The 17,322-nt window shown below is 47.8% G+C and overlaps 1 protein-coding gene across 3 annotated transcripts in view; it reads left to right on the top strand.

Annotated features, from left to right (window-relative positions):
• The window catches only part of LRBA (LPS responsive beige-like anchor protein), a 3,444,508-nt gene that overhangs the window by 2,282,343 nt on the left and 1,144,843 nt on the right, over window positions 1–17,322 (top strand). For all 3 annotated transcript variants that reach the window (XM_069631262.1, XM_069631261.1, XM_069631263.1), the window contains exon 38: window positions 4,862–4,986. In XM_069631262.1, coding sequence (XP_069487363.1) covers window positions 4,862–4,986 — 125 coding nt within the window. The remainder of the gene's footprint in view (window positions 1–4,861; window positions 4,987–17,322) is intronic.

Here is a 17,322-nt window from a genome sequence, read left to right as displayed (position 1 = left end):
ATTTTGGCATGGAAGGCATGATAAATCGGACTCTTCTAGCGGTCTTGGCACATAACCATAATGTTGGCCGTCAACAAAGTAGGACGACCGGAACTTTAGGGACGCTTCGCTACAATAAGGCCTTCACTAAAAGAAGTAAACAATGGGTGATCAAACCAGTGTTTGAGGATATGCAATATGAGTTTATTGAGAGACTTATCGTAGATGTCCTCGATAGGCACATACATGGAGTGGTGAACGAACCTATGCAGGGGACAACTGCATTGCCACCCAACATTGCCTCTGTTCCATGTCCACCTAAAGCAGAGCTCATTGAGAAATACACATCACGGTTTAAATGATTGTAATTCGATTGTCTGTTCTCTCGAGTCTCCTCATGTTGCAGGCCCATTGCAATTAAACCAAACAGTAATATAAATCATTTTTACAAAAATTATAGAATGTTTCCGTATTACAAACACATGGCCGACCCATAGGGACAATAAAAAAAAAGGCACGCAGACAAGATGCCCTTACACTAACTGGAGCTAACTAGAAATGTGTGCTCGCTCAAAGTGAAGGTCAGCTGCTTTGATGTTTTGCTCGGGTGGCGGAAAGGCCCACGACCCAATATAAGGTTCTATTGTGATTTGACCTTGACAGGCCGGGACCATCCTGAAAGACTAAGAAAAGATAATGAATAAAATTTCAGAAACGAAACGATGAGCCACGTTCATTAGAAGAAGTAACGTCGGCAAAGAAGGAGTGGTGTTTCGGGTCTGCCCTACACAGAGACACAATGGAAAATGCAAATATAATGTAAGTAACTTTTGATGAGTTTATACCGCAATTTCATTACTATACAGTGGCTTTAAAGACGGGTTCAGTTGTACTTGTTCGTTCTATGTGGCATAGTGTTTTCTACCGCGCACTATCTGGAGGAGAACCATCTTCTTTTACTGAAGCACCTCAAAACCTTCCTCTTTGCTTCTGCTTTCTCTCTCCCTCTCCCCTGCTACAACTGGTCCACTGTCTGCGACCTCGGTCCTGGGCCCTTCCACTCTCCACCTGCACTGCCTCCCTGTCAACCCCTGCACTGGGGGACTGTCTCAGTATCCTACAGCCCCCCCTTCCCAGCACTTGTTCTGCACTTACCTTGCACTTGCCACCAGCTGGCCCTATTTATTTATTATTTTATGCTACTTACCTTGTACTCCACTCCCCCCCCTCCATGCCTCGCCACGCCTTTAAACACTTGTGTACACCCAGTAGCGCTGTCCTCGCTATGAAATGAATAATTTTAATAAGGATCTGATGGTGAGACTAATTTCATTTTTTATGTTTTTAGGTACATCATTCACTACTGTCTGTGTCACGAGTACCAGACACCGGCGGACGGCTTCTACAGCCGCCAGTTGCTTCTCCGCGTGAACAACGTTACCACCCTGACCATTTTATGGGACGATCGCCAAGTACAAGTATGCCCTTACGCGGTACTAACGGTTAGATGCAACATACCTACCGTTGTGGTGGCCTAGTGCCTCGTTGTTGGAACAGCCATGCGATTATCAGTGCGACAGAAGAGCTTATTTTTATCGTAAACCAACACCCTGTGTACTGCACACGAACATCGCTTCCCTCAAGACGAACTAATTTGGATCGAGAGCAAAGAAAAATGCAAATCGCTGAATATTCTCTAAACATTTGATGTCCAATAAACGTACTTTGCCAAATGTACAATCTTGCCGTTTGCTTTTAAACCACGGTTTCACATTCCGAATTGTGGTGCTGTATTGTGAGATGCTCTAAGACCCTGTGTACAGCAAAGGACCATCGCGTTCCTCAATACGAACTTTTTGGAACATGAGCAAATAAAAATGCAAATCGCTGAATATTCTCTAAACATTTGATGTCCAATAAACGTACTTTGCCAAATGTACAATCTTGCCGTTTGCTTTTAAACCACGGTTTCACATTCCGAATTGTGGTGCTGTATTGTGAGATGCTCTAAGACCCTGTGTACAGCAAAGGACCATCGCGTTCCTCAATACGAACTTTTTGGAACATGAGCAAATAAAAATGCAAATCGCTGAATATTCTCTAAACATTTGATGTCAAATAAATGTACTTTACCACATTTACAATCTTGCGGTTTGATTTCAAAGTACAGTTTCATATTCCGAATTGTGGTGCGCTGTATTGTGAGCTGATCTGTGTTGATTTCCGGGGTCTGTGTGGAGTCGCGTAGAAGACGCCTGGGCGCGTTTGCCTACGCAGCACAGTCACGTCACGGATAGAGGCGGGGAATATGAATGTTTTGATAAAGTCTGTTTCAGGGGCGGGGGATTTGATTTAGTGCCGCAAAGGCAGGTGAGCCAGGTCGATGCGGCGGAATGATAGGATTATCACAAAATGGAGGCTGATTTCGAGTGCGATAATGGGCGAAAAGTCGGGTAAGGTCCATAGGAAAGTTTCCTACGATCTACCGATTTATGCTTACAAACACATGGCCGACCCGTAGGGACAATAAAAAAAAAAGTCCCGGAACTATCCTTTAATAAAACATCACATGATCTATGTCCGAGCCAATGTAATATTTCAGGGAACCAGAAAAGGTAACTAGTTTAAAAAAAAATCTTGATTCTGATTTATATTTTGTATTTCTTTGTCCTATCCAAATACATTGAGCCATCATTAGATTCCAAATGTATTTTCCTGTAGTCCTAGTGTGTTCGGCTAGCCTACTCGCCATACATCATTTTGTGCCAGAGTCCATTGTCCTGTGTAATTTATTAGTAATCTTACCATTGCAGCCAACCATCTTTTATAATTGTAATTGTTATCAAGAAGAATGGTGGCATTTAATTCCATCAGAAATGCAGAAGGGTGGATAGATGACAAATTAATAATTTACCATCTTTGCTTAGTACTGGCGTGCGGAGTATTAAAAGGATTGATGGCTGTAGAGTGGGCCTGGCATCCTAGTAGCTTTCATTAGCTTTTCATTGTCCCATGTTTGTGGTACCAACTGAAACCCGCTTTGCAGGAGATCTCAGTCTAGGGAACTAATTACTTGTGCCGATTGCCACTCTGATGAATAGCTCCTCATTGTATGGTTCCCCTGAAGACTGGGAGCGCTCTGTGATTCACGACTGCTCCTCGCTGATATTTGATAATAATTTGAACAGATAAATGTTGGCGGCGGCGGCAGAATGATGAAGTGCCTATGCGGGCTCCGCGACTATCGCACTCCTGCACATAGCCAGCTGCATCATGGCTCTCTGTTTTCAAATTGCTAATGGGGATTGGGCTTCAGCCGTGGGTATGTGTGGTGCTCCACTCTACAATGGGGCGCAGTTCTCTGGAATTTCTAGAGATGCGCGTCTGCATTATACCGAAGGCCACGTTTCACAGGGATGCAGCGGCTTTCCTTGAAGTTACTCGCTTTCCAAAGCTTTACCTCTTTTTTTTGCGTCCAATTGCTGGCTGGGGTTTTTCTAGCCATGTAGGCCTATGACATGTGCAGCCGTTTGCGGAGTGTGGGCAGGTGGCACCTCTTTGCTTTCACGGTCCTCTACCTTGCTCTTCACCGACCAGGCTTGGTAGTCATGCGTTGCCAAAATTGTATAGCGATTTCCAAGTTTTGATCAACTAGTTCTTGATCGTATCCCAGAATATTTTGACCTTTACAAAAAAGCAAAACGTTTGTGAGCGTGCTACTTTTGTGCAAGCGCTTATGTACATGCACGATAAGGGCGTCCCTGCATCTTACGTGGGCATGCAAATGTGTGTGTCATTCGGTAATGCTACTCCGTGGAGGGTTTGCATTTAATGTGTCTAGCGTGTGTTAGCCTTCGCAAATCCCAGCTAAGACCCAGATCCTCTTCTCCAGGGTGCCCTAGGCGGCTCTTTGCCATAGCGATTTGGCGAAAGGGGAAATCGCCGCCTTTGTCTCTGCAGCCTGCCGCTTCCAAACACAACTACACTTTCACTTCAGGCACTAATGAGGAATCCAGTGCGAACATTTAAAGCCGAAGACGTACATCATTTTTATTTGTCATTGGAGCGAGAGTAAGCCTTTCCCTACAGCTCCTAATGCACTACATATTTTTCTTTTAAATTAGATGTGAAAACACGATGGCGAGAGCAGAAATCCAATCTGAATTGTTTCACAGAAACCATTTGCTATTTCATGGGGCGAGAATGGTTTATTTAACAACAATAAATGGGAAAGAAATGATTTTTCTTATGTTCTTCAAGGCCTCGGGGGCCACATGTAATGAATATTTTAAGAGATTATTTTAATTAAATTCCTGCACATCTAAGAGGGTAATATTTTATTATCGCATGCATAACCATGTAGTGTAGCAGTCATTAAAGTTAACACTTTCTCGACCAAGGTGGCAGGGTATGATTTACTGACCCTGTGCAAAAAGGCACAAATTAGGAAGAAAAATGACTTGTGGGGTGGGGCGGGGGGACGCGTTTGATTAATATAGGTAATGCTAGACCACATGTATAATGGCCTTTCCCTATTCTGGTTTATAAATGCAGTCTGTGAGAAAGGTGCCCTGCTGAGGCTGAAATCGGAGCGCATGCCACTGCAGTGTGGAGAAACTGATCACACTGTCAGCAATTCATTTCAAAATGATGTATTTAGTGCTCATTTCACCTTCCAGGCGGAAAAGGGGAAGGAGGCCCTTCCCCTGGAAGGTGATATTGTTATTTTCAAGGACATACCTGTGTAGCAAGAATGCATATGGGGGAGGGGGAGGGGAATACAACATTGCCAAGCAAACAAGGGAAGCTTTTATGCTGCTGATCAGTGCTCGCATGCTGTTTGATAATTGCTAACATGTGTGTTTCCTTGCTTTCATTGTAGTCGTCCTCGTGAGTTCTGGCGCCTGGACTACTGGGAGGATGACTTGCGGCGCCGGAGACGATTTGTGCGCAACCCTATTGGATCCACACATCCTGGAGCGACTCTTAAGGCAGCTGCGGAGCACGGTCAGTGTTACATTAAGCATCTGGACTACAAAGGCAGGTGCCCAGGGTGGAAGAGTGGCTGTGTCGCTGCATGCCACCGTGAAATGCCTCATACACTGCCCACATGACATGCTGCATTCCTAACCGACGCATTAGTCCATTGTTAAACCACGCAGCAAAGTATTTATTATTTTGGAAAATAAAAGGGCAGAGAACATTGTGTGATGACATACTTTTAGGCCCATTTTAAATAAATAAGCCCATTAAGGTCATGCTGTAGGATGAACACGAATTGGTTTAAATGTAATAGACCTAACTGGGTAGTATCATGAGTCGTTCTGAAGTAGCTGCAAAACACTGTGTAGAGAACGCACATGTTATTTATCTTTTAGTGTGCGTACGTGTGTGTGCGTGCGTGCGCGCGCAGTATAGCAAGTTCAAGTTTACCAGTGTGAACAAGATGTATGTGTTGTTCGGCAAGGCTACAAATGAAATTTAGACACAACACGAGTGCCAGGTGCCACACTCCATCTGAGACGGCGCTCAGTAGTTCTTTTCTGTGGAAGCAGCATTGACCAAAGCAGAGCTCCCTTTTTGATCTGGAGATCTGTACCCGCACAACCCCCACATTGTTTGATGTTTAACAAAGGTTGGGGGTACACTGCTTTCAACCCATGCTTCATGTTGGCTGTAATGACTTGGGGACGAAGTTGCATTGAAACATTATAAACTGCAGAGTAATAATTACAGTAAGAAGACAATTCATACACCTTGTTTCGGGTCACGGATGGTTCAAATTGAAGATGACTGGTTCAACGTGATGACTGACTTCATCCTCCTTCCACCAGCCTTCTAGAACTGTACTGAGCAAAGAGGCTTCAGCGCCATGGCTACTGTTGGGTGGCGGTGCAGAGCCAGACACTGTTCTATTTAAACCAGTGGCCATTGAGATGTTTTTCCTAATGCATGAGGTAGGATTTTTAAACAATGCAATACATTAACAGCTGCTGGTCAGGCAACATAGTAGGTAAACAGATGCAAACGAGAAAAATAATTATTTTCTTTTGAGTGTGGGATCAACGCCGTGAGCCAGTACTTGTCCAATCAGATTCCTTCAGTTAAAAAGCTCTGGATTTGTCGAGTTCTGTGTTTTCTTAATTTGAAATTCAATTTTTCTTTCAAACTGCTCCCCTATATAAAAAAAAGAACGTTTGATTACTTCACCGCCAGCAAAAGCTTTTTCTTTTTTTAATGGCTTGTGTCCTTCGCAGGCCTTTCAATAGCCCGAGTCGCAAACCGAGCTTTAATCTTTAATGAGTATTTGCGTTCCGGGATCGGCTGATCATCTTAACCTCTTGCACTCTGCGTAAGAGGGTCATTGTGGCTGGAAAGCACCTACAATATGTCACCCTATTCAGCGCCACCGGTGACACCAACTCTCAGAATGGATGGCCACGCGGAAGGTGGTCGATGGAGAAGTGATCTAAAAGCAATACTGCTCCCATAAATGGATACACCTTCGTATGTAGCCCACCCGGGACAAGATGAAATGTTAACTAGGAACACACATTATTTTCACATTACAATCTTTCCTCAATGCTGCTTTGGCTTTATCCTTTCGCATCTAGAAGTGGCCCATTACAATAAGCCGGTGTTTCGATATTCCAACACCATGCTTGTTTTTATATTCGATAAGGTTGGGTATTTTTCAAGTATCTAATTTAGTGATATTTTCCTGCTCGTATTTTTTATTTTTTGTTTTGCAAATGGTACTAGGTCGGTAAAATGGGCTTAAAATAGTCGGTGACTTGGGAGCTTTAATTAGTGGACACAGATGTGAGCAATGTTCCATTCCTAGATGATGCTTTGGCGCATTGCAACTCGCAAGTCAGTCATTACCTTGTGCGAATTCAACCAACTATGTGTGTCTGTATAGCCAGTGTGCTTGTGTGCATTGCAGATCGGTGCATTTAATGGATGCTTTAATGTAGCGTCTGTCATACTTTAGTCCAGGGTCTCATTCATGACGCAGCATGGAAATAAAGATGGGGAAGAGTTGGAAAAAATAGGTCAGTGAGGGTAGTTGACTCCACGAGAGGTGCATATATTGGATACACACACGCTTACAGTTTCTCCCCTCTAGAACAGCTTTTTACATCTTTTTCTGTGAATGCAAACGCCTTCAATGCAGTCGCATGTGTGTGCACGTATTTTCCACTAGGAACACTCACGCCATGGAAGGGACTTTCTGCTCAGCTCCTTGCCATGTTTCAGATGTGTTAAAAATAGAAAAATGGCTTTCCGAATAATCCAAACCAGAACATTCAGATCCCAGTGGAATTGGTTGATTGCAACTGAACGTGCCCAGGTTTTTACCCCAGGACCTCATGCATGTTGTGAAGTGTGCCGAAATAAAGGCATGTCCTGGTTTCAGCACTCTTCTATGTGTTAATTCTCCAATCACATATTTATTAAATCAAAGGAAAGAGCCCGACTGTGCACATGTGAAATGGGTCTTTTGAATGGATTGTGTCCTCCAAGGTATTCCACATCTTTGACATGTAATGTCCACAGCTGTGTTACTTCGGAATTTTCTTTTTTCCGGCACAGGGCGTCCTGCGTCGATAGTGTCGGGTCGATGTCCCTCAAAGGCCTCTGTCGAGGGCGACCTCACCGGATGTTATAAATAGGACGCACAGCCCCCGTAGCTTCAGTTCTGTTTTTTCTGCAAACGTGTTTGCTTAGAGAACTTGGCTCGCCTTGTGTATTCCTTGTGAATATGTCTTCTTCTTTGACCCCTCCAACTCCGCAGTCTGGCTTTAAGACTTGCCGGACTGCAAGTCTAAGATGTCGATTACGGACCCACACCACATTTATTTGTGGTGTCTGGGCGAGAGTCATGACACCGACGACTGTACGAAATGCCAGTCGCTGACTGCTAAGGCCTTGCGGGAGCATAAGGTGGATGTTACAGGTAGATAGGGGTTCTAAACCCATTAAGTCCCATAAAGCTGCTAAGGGGATGTCCGCCGACGATTCGAGGGGCGACTCTCCTCGTCGGAAGGAGTCCCGGGGATCTCGGTTCCGGGGTGGTTCCTGCCATTTGTCGTCCTTGTTTCTGCATTCTCGGAAGCGCCGTCACTGGTCGCTTTGCCCGTCCTCCTCAAAGGATGGCGCCGCAAGGAAAGTGGCTTGTCCCACTAAGTCTTCGACTCCGGAGGAATGGGCAGCCTTCAGGGAGCAGATGATGGCAATTTTTCAATCCCAGGGCACAGTTCTGTCCGCACCTTCGGAAGAGAACGGTCTTGGTCTGTGGCTCGTGTGCCTTCGGGCTCGGGTCCTCGGCGTGATACTCATCGGGAACCTTTGAGGTCCCGTTCGGACAAGGTTCAGGTTGATCGCCAGAGACGTGCTGCATCCAGGTCTCGATCTTCGTCCCCGGCGAAACTGCAGAAATCTGGTAAGGGCTTGAGGTGTCCGACGGATGTCGAAGCTTTGCCTTCACACCAGCCCTCGCCGCGTTGCTGAAGCAGTCGGCGCCCTCGATGCCTTTGGGGCCTTTTGGCTATAATTTGCTGATTGAGGTCCCTGCTACTTTGGATCCTCCAAGGAAGGCTACTTCCAAGTCTGTGAGGCCTGTTAAGGATTCCAGACCCTCTTCTGTCCCGAGGCAGGAGTTCGTTCTTCCTCACGGAGGATGAGGAGAGGTCAGATTTGGAATTTGAGCCTGATGTGGCTCCTGTCTTTTCCAGGGACAGTCAGTTGGAAGAGTTACGCCAATCTTTTCATGATGCCAGTGGCTTGGACACTTTTCTTGAGGTGGAGTTTGGCAGGCCTGAGCCTGGGGCTCATGCTGAGTCCTCTTATAGGAGACTGATGGCTAGGGTCACTGAGTATCTTGGTTGGTCTAATCCTCCGGAAGCATTAGTTCAGGATGACTTAACGGATATTTTGGATCAAGGTCCGTCCTCTGACCCAGTGTTACCTTTTCATTTGACGTTGCAGAAAAGGGTGGTGGCTGCTAGGCAGACACCGGAATCTCTTCCAGTGGTTAACAAGTCGTTAACTAAAAGATACCGTCCTTCCAGTAGCGACCCCAGCTACCTATCATCTCACCCCACTCGTGAGAGCTTGGTTGTTCAGCGACTCCGGCCACCTCGAGGCAGGCACTGTACCCTACCATCCCTCCTGATAGGGACGACAAATGCTTCGATGGTTGGGCATGCAAGGTGTTTTCTGCCAAGGAGTATGGCGCTGAAGTCGGTCAACTCCACTTGTGCCTTAGCAAGATTTTCACACACTCTGTGGAATTGTTTCTCTAGCGGCTGAGCATATTCCCGAGGGGGAAGAAAGTGATGGGTTCCTTGCTCTCGTGCAAGATGGCAAGGATGCCATATGTGAATCCCTTAAGTCGGGATTGGACACGGCGGACAGTGTTAGCCGGTCCATGGCTGCGAGCACCGTTATACAGAGATTTGCTGGTTGCGGAAGTCTGATTTTGCTCTGGATGTACAAGCCCGTCTTCTGAACATGCCATTTGATGGCACGTATTTGTTTGGCAGCTAGGCTGACGAGAGCCTTGAGAGGTTGTAGACCTCAAAAGCTCCGGCTAAATCTTTGAACGCAGCTCTGCGTCAACCTCCGACTTTTCGTCCTAGGGGACAGCAATGGAGGGGAGGTTCCTTTTGTTACCAGTCCTCTTTTGGTAGGACGTGAGGAACCGCCAGTGAAAGGGGTCAATGTAAATGTACCCCTGGTGGTCGGGGAAATAGAGATGCCAAAGCCATTCAAGCAGCTGCCTCTTTGCGTTCAGGCGCTGCCGCAGCCGCTCCGAAACAACTATCAGGCCATTTTCCATCGTTCGCCGGTTGAGGGCAGACTGTCTCAGCATCTCGAAGAATGGCGAGCTATTACTTCGGATGCGTGGGTTCTGGATACAACAGCCTATGGCTACTGCCTTCCCTTCCTAAAGCGGCCTCATGACAATCCACCCAGGACTGTCTCTGAAGCTTCCAGAACCGCTTCTTGTGCAGGAAATCTTGACCCTGCTGGAAAAAGGCGCTATAGAACTGGTACCTTAGTGGAGAGGAACAAGGGATGGTATTCCCCTTATTTTTTGATGCCAATGAAAGACTGGGGATTGAGACCGTCCTGGACTTGCGTTGGTTGAACAAACCCCTCAGGAATGACAAGTTCAAGATGGTTACTCTTTCTCAGGTCCTCCAGGCCCTTCGACTTCAGGATTGGTTGGTGTCTCTGGACCTACAGGATGCTTACTTTCATGTGCCGATTAATCCAAAGCACAGTAAGTACCTGAGGTTGGTTGCTGGCAGCTCGCACTTTCAGTTTTGCATCATGCCATTCGGATTGACCTCCGCCCCAAGGGTCTTCACCACGCTAATGGTGGTAGTGGCTGCGTATCTCAGGCAAGGGGGGATTCACGTCTACCCCTACCTGGACGACTGGCTGATCTGTGTGCGTTCTCCTGAGCAATCGATGGATCATCTCAGTCTCAACTGCCGCTCCCTCCACAAGTTGGGCTTCTCCCTCAATTTCAAGAAGTCGCATCTGACACCTTACCAACAGCTCCAGTAGATCGGGGCTGTGTTGGACACAACCTTGGGGAAGTGCTCGCCTCCCAAGGTGAGGGCTCATCACAGTGTGCAGATGGACGACATATTTCAACATGCCCAGTGTCTCCCGGCTTTCGAATTCTTAAGGTTGCTCGGCCTCATGGCATCCTGCATTTTTCTAGTGCCAGAGGCCAGGCTGCAGATGAGATCCCTGGAATGGGTCCTCAAAATGCAGTGGTCACAATTCTCAGGCAAGATGTCGGATCCCGTTCAGATTCCACTCTCGGTCTCGCAGGATCTTCTGTGGTGGGCCAATGAAGGGAACCTGATGAAGGGGAGCCGTTTTGGCAACCGTGGCCAAAGGTGACAGTAGTGACGGACGCTTCACTCACAGGATGGGAAGCACATGCCGATGATCTGACCACCAGCGGTCGTTTATCTTAGTCAGAGTTCAAACTCCACATCAACCTGTTAGAGCTGAGGGCCATCAGGCTGGCCGTGAAGGCTTTCCTGCCGTCTGTGTAGGGGAAGAGTGTCCTGATAATGACAAACAACACAGTGGCCATGCATTACCTCAACAAAAAATGGGGGTGGGGGTCACTCCCGTTGTGCAGAGAAGCGATGCAGCTCTGGTTCTGGGCCTTTCAGCAGGGAATATCACTCTCACAGTACATCTAGCCAGAGAGGAGAATGCGGCGGCGGATGCTCTGAGCAGGCAGAGCACAGTCTCTCACGAGTAGGAGTTAGCTCAGAAAGTCCTTCTGGAGATCTTTGCCCTTTGGAGAACCCCACAAGTGGATCTCTTCACGACCAGTGCCAATCGGAAGTGCAAGAGATTCTGCTTAAGGGAATTTCCTCCGAGAGGAGCCTTAGGAGACGCATTTGTTGTGGATTGGTCATTCCCACTTCTGTACGCTTTTCCTCCGGTCCCAGTCATTCCTCAAGTGTTAAGGAGGTTGCAGAGGTTCGGATCTCACATGATCCTCATTGCTCCGGATTGGGCCAGGAGAGCATGGTACCCGGACCTTCTAGAAATGTCCTTCTGCCCTCCACGCCGTCTTCCCTACCGAGAGGATCTTCTCTTGTGCAAGGGGGGTTGGAGGGGTGTTGGGGTTCTCCATCCAGAGGTCAAGACTCTCAACCTTCACGCTTGGTATCTGAAAGGTTGAGATATAAGGATTAGGAACTCCCGGATGACGTGATGGAGGTGTTGCTTTCGGCCAGGCATCCGGCAACCAAATCCCTGTACCGTTGCCGTTGGTGTAAGTTTTGCGACTGGTGCAGAGGACAAGATGTTGATCCTGTTCAGTGTTCCATTCCCATAATTCTGTCTTCCTTGCTTTCTTTGGCCCACATGGGCCTTCAATTAGGTACCATTAAAGGTTACCTGGTGGCGCTGTCTATCTTCAAGCACTCGTCTGAAGAATGTTCTTATTTTAAGATTCCTTTGATTTCCCAATTTCTAAAAGGGCTCACTAATGTGTTCCCGCCGTCCCCGTTTCAGGTGCCGGTTTGGGATCTGAATTTGGTCTTGAAATTCCTGATGGGTGCTCCATTTGAACCTTTGCACTCTTGTCATTTGAGACTGTTGTCTTTCAAGACGGTTTTCTTGGTTGCGGTTATATCCGATCGCTGTGTGTGAATTGCAGGCACTTTCATCTAAGCCGCCCTTTACTGTGTTCCACAAGGATAGGGTTGTACTGAAGGGTACGTCCTTTTTTTCTACCTAAGGTAGTGTCCGAGTTTCATGTAAGCCAGAAAGTGGTACTTGCTGCTTTCTATCCTCCTCCTCATCCTGGTAAGGAAGAGGAGTGACTCCATAGGTTGGACCTTAGGAGAGCTCCGAGCTTTTATATTTCTATGATGTCCAGGGTCAGAGTGGACGATCAACTCTTTGTGGAGTCCGCTGGACACCGATTGGGCCAGGCCGTTACCAAACAGACCATGTCCAGGTGGATTATCCTCACCATTACTGAATGCTCCAGATTGGCGGGCAAGGACCCTCTTTAGGGGTTGCGAGCTCATTCTACTAGGGGCGTGGCTACTTCCACAGCCCTGCAGCGGGGAGTTCCTATTAGGAATATTTATGACGCAGCGACATGGGCTTCTATTGGGGCAGAATAAAGAAAAACGGCACCTAACCTTAAGGAAATGCTTCCTCCTTGAAATGTCCATACTAAATATAGATCTGGCTCCACAACCTGTTTTTAATCTTGTTGAAATGCTACACATTGTAGAGAAAGGGATAGATTTTCTCTGCCCTTTTCTATTAGATGGGCGGCGCACCAGCTCTGGCCCAGGGACAGCACTACCCTACATGGATAGGGTGTGCTTCTTACAAGGGATAGTGCTAGCGGACACATTTAGTGTTGGTTGTTGAAACACTCATGATATAAATAAGAAACATGCTCTTTGTTTAAACCCATATAAAAGCATCATAAATTCTCTGAATAATAATGAAAACATAAATGTTTATCTATTTACAACTCCGCAGCTCGTGGAGCATTGTGAATAAATCAATTGCACTAAGACAAAAAAAGTAAATTTGTTAATTTGACTATCACCCAGTTATTTGTGTTTCGTGTCCATTTGTTAATCTTTAATAGAATATCCTTTGAAGTTAACGCAGTAGTGCTATGTACAAATTTCTCAAACTATAGTCTCAAATTTTCCAACGCAGGGTAGTGGAGTAAGAGATGAGTCCTTTTTTGGGTCGATCCCTTGGTTTTACAGAATTTACAAGCACTAACGTTATCTGACTTGCAGACTCTTCCACACCAGTTAAAAGCAGCTTTTCTAAAATGCAGGAACTGGCTTCTCCAATTGGAGTTGGGGATTTTTGTTTGTTTAAAGTAAAACGGAATTGTTCCTAATGGCTTATTACAACAGGATAGGATAGACTCTCATATAATTAGCAGGAGCGCATTTCAATCTTGTGTGAATACGTTTTTCTTTACCAAGGCAGGATTTATAATCCGTGTCTCTGATAATTGATTGCTACCAGTTAATTCAGTTCAGTTTAGTTTATAATTATTCACAGAACCCATGGCAGTGGCATTCATAATTCTCCAACATGGGGTCTGGCATGGATTCACATGCTTATGAACATTCCCCATCGTCAGGCTGGGAATCCTTGGTAAAAGAAAGTTTCACTTTCGTTTTAAAACTGTATTTCCCCTCTAAATCAATCACTGTCCTCTGGGTCATACTGCCCCCATCCAATGACAGTCCTCTCCCTAAGCTCCACCCTTGGTGGTCATCTTCAGATTTTTACTGAACACTTCAGTGTTGGGAGTCCTCTTACGGGTCTCTGAGCCATTTTGTCCCTAATATTTTGAGTTTTTTGGTAAAATGTGAAAGTTTTGACTGACTTTGGATTTATTGTTCAACCAGAGATAGACTACCAGCAGCTGCGATCTGCTGTCGGTGAAGATACTACATCGAGGATCTTTCATTGGATCAGAGAAGGCCCAGGCTTGCCTTTTTGCCATGCCCGAGGAGAACAGATGCCTCTTCAAACGCTGCATTTTTTTGTGGAGGATTGATACCACAAATGTTTTTCCTGCCTGCATCCGGGAACATGATCAAGAGGGATGCAAGGTCTGCCATGGCTTTTTGAAAAAGACCAAGAAGGATCGCTGCAGCAGGCTGGTGGCATGGTTAAAATTGGGTGAGGCCTCTGAATCGACCTCTAGGCATGGTCATGCTTCCCTCCAGCACTGGCCAGTCCCATGATTGAACTCTCTCAGAAAAGAAGCCGAGGTCCTTTGAGAGTGCTCCACCCGCGAGCATCCAAAAGAGGGCAAGGCTGCTTGCCACTGATCCCACTGGGTTCTCCACTGGGAAAGACGAGGTCGCCAACCACATCCATGGTGAGCCTACCGGTGAGCGGCGCCCCGCTAAGAGAAAGTCATTGACTCCTTCGAAACTCCACTTGCCATCGGCAGACAAGGCGACAAAGAAGAGATCCAAAGTGGGTTCTTTGCTGCCTCCATCGGCGATGCCATGAACATCTGTGTCTCAACCAGCCAAGACAATGCCATCATCGAAATAGTCAATTGCCACGGCCACATCAACAGCTATTACCACCCCATCGACTGTCGACAGCCTTGTCGACAACCACTACTCCTTCAAAGAGCCAGCAGGTGCAGATGACCCGCAAAGGGCATCTCTACCAGATGAGGTAGGCTCCTTCGACTCAATGATGTCCAGGGCCTCTGAACATTTTCGACTGGTGCCTGAGGAGACGAGAAAGGAAGGGTTCCTTTATCAACATCATGAGTCCAGGTGGACGACCATCATGTCCGTCCTCTTGTAGGACGATATCTGCGATGAAAGCCTAGTAGTGTTGAAGAATCAGAGCACTGCCCCACCCAAAGTGGACAGGCTCGAAGAAATACCGATTCCCGCACTTGGCCCCCCAAGTGCCTGAGGTCCCAGCCTTCACCTGACTCATTGGTCTCAGCCACGGCCAGGAAACGCTCTGCAAACCCCGTCTTCCTCCATGGTACCCCCGGACCGGCAGGGGAAGAAGCTAGATGTTATGGTGAAGAGGATTATCTATACGGCTACCAGCACGATTAAGGCCGCCAATGCTCTGGCCATGTCCTGCTACGCCCAGAAGCTTTGGTATAAGTTAGGCCCTATTGTGCACTTCCTACCTGACAAGAAAGCAGGAGCGCTTGAGCTGTTCCAGGAGGGGTGGGGGAAGTGGCCTCAGACCATGCCATCACAGTGGCGGTGGATGTCACGGACACTGGATTCCGTCAGATGGGAAACAGAGTGTCTCTTAGTCGATAGGGGTGGCTAAGGTGTTGGGATAACCTGTTTGGCAAGGCGGTCGATGAGTCTCTACAAATCATCAAGAATGATACAGAGATGGAACGTTCGCTGGGTACCCTGCAGCAACGTAAGTAGTCCTTTTGTTCCTCAAGAGGAAAACCCGTCAGGACTTGCAAGGACTAGACCACCCCTTATTGGCTGCCTTCCAGCTCCACAACACAAAAGGTGTACACAGGTCGCTCGCAGGCATACGTCATTGGAGGATGGCGTTTCGCGCCACCCGCAGGGCAGGGCCCAACACCGAAACAGACCTGAACCGACCATGGACTCGGGCCCCCACTTGTGCACCCCAGTGGGAGGCCGGCTGGCGAGGTTCATCAGCCCATGGAAAACATTCACCACCGACACATGGGTGCTGAACGCTCTCGGACAGGGGCCCATCTTGGAGTTCCAATGCAGGTGTCCTCGTATTACCCCTGTGGCTCTACAAGAACCGCACATGGCACAGCTGCTGCAGGAGGTCAACACCATGTTAAAAAAGGGGGCGATTGAACCCATCCCCCAGTGGCTCCGGGATGTACTCCAGATACTGTCTGGTATAAAAGAAGACAGGAGGGTGGAGGCCGATCCTGGACCGGCGATGCCTCAACAAGTACTTGAAGTCCCAGAAGTTCAGGATGGTCATGTTGCAGCACGTGCTCGGCCAACTGGAGGAAGGTGACTTTCTGGCGTCTCTGGACCGGTAGGACACCTACTTCCACGTCCCCATCCGCCGAAAGCACTGCAAGTTCTTGCGGTTTATGCTCCAGGGGCGACACTATCAGTTCAAGGCACTCCTCTTTGAGCTGAAATTGGGTCTGAGGGTCTTCACAAAGTGCCTGGCTCCAGTGGCAGCGCATCTTCAACTCGAGTGCATCAACATCTACCCTTACATGGACGATTGGCTAGTTCGATCCCGCTCCCATGCTCTAGCCAGCCAGCACACAGCGAGGACCGTGCGTCCTGCTTGGAACCATCGCAGAATGCTCTGTTTCTGGGAGCCCGACACAACACAGTGACTCGCCTGGTGTATCCCTCGGAAGAGAGGGTGGTTGTCATCCTATGGAAGGGGCAGCACCTGTCGTTGGCATGGTAGTTTACTGTGAGGGCCATCAAGTGGCTGTTGGGCATGATGTCCTCCTGCATTAACCTTGTCTTCCTTTGCAGACTGTAGATGGGGCCTCTCCAGGAGTTTCTGTATACGAGGTGGCTGCTAGTCCCTGGATCCTGGACGGACAGTATCACCCTCAACGAGAGTTCTGACGAGCAATACAGTGGTGGGAGTAAGCTCTCCTCCCATACAAGGGGCCCATTCCAAGGTCCGCCTTACCAGGAGACAGTCAGCACTGACACTTCTCTGGAAGGTTGGGTAGCTCAAATGGACAAGTTGCACGCCAGAGGCCATCTTCTGGGCCCTCAAGTCCTTCCTGCCATCGCTGAGGGGCAAGGTTGTGAGGATCTTCATGGACAACACCACCACGATGTTTTACATATGGAAGCAGGGTGGGACACGCTCGATGGCGCTCTCCAGGGAGGCCCAGGATCTCTGGCACTGGGCCATTCATCTGGACATGTTTCTCGTCCCTTTTCACCTGGGGGGCACCAAGAACAACATTGCAGACTCACTCAGCAGGGAGCTATGTTATAGCCAGAACCAGGTGAATCTTCTATTCCACGAATGGGGTCAGTCCCAGATCAACCTTTTTCCGACGGCGATGAATTCCAAGTGTCAGAAGTTCGCCAGCAGGGTCCCACAGCTGAGGAGCATGGGGGATGCATTCTTGTTCCTGCAGAAGGGACGTTGCCTATATGCTTTTCCTCCACTCCCACTCCTGCTACGAGTGATCAACACACAAAGACTGTGTCACTGCAGGAAGATATTCGTTGCTCCGGCGTGGCTGCAGCAAATTTGGTATCCAGACCTGCTACGTCTTTCGGCGGTTCCCTCCATCAGGCTGCCACT

The sequence above is a fragment of the Ambystoma mexicanum genome, chromosome 6q (assembly GCF_040938575.1).
Source record: "Ambystoma mexicanum isolate Mex_15411 chromosome 6q, UKY_AmexF1_1, whole genome shotgun sequence".
In the NCBI taxonomy this organism is placed as follows: Eukaryota; Metazoa; Chordata; class Amphibia; order Caudata; family Ambystomatidae; genus Ambystoma; species Ambystoma mexicanum.
This window is presented reverse-complemented; position numbering and strand designations above follow the sequence as displayed.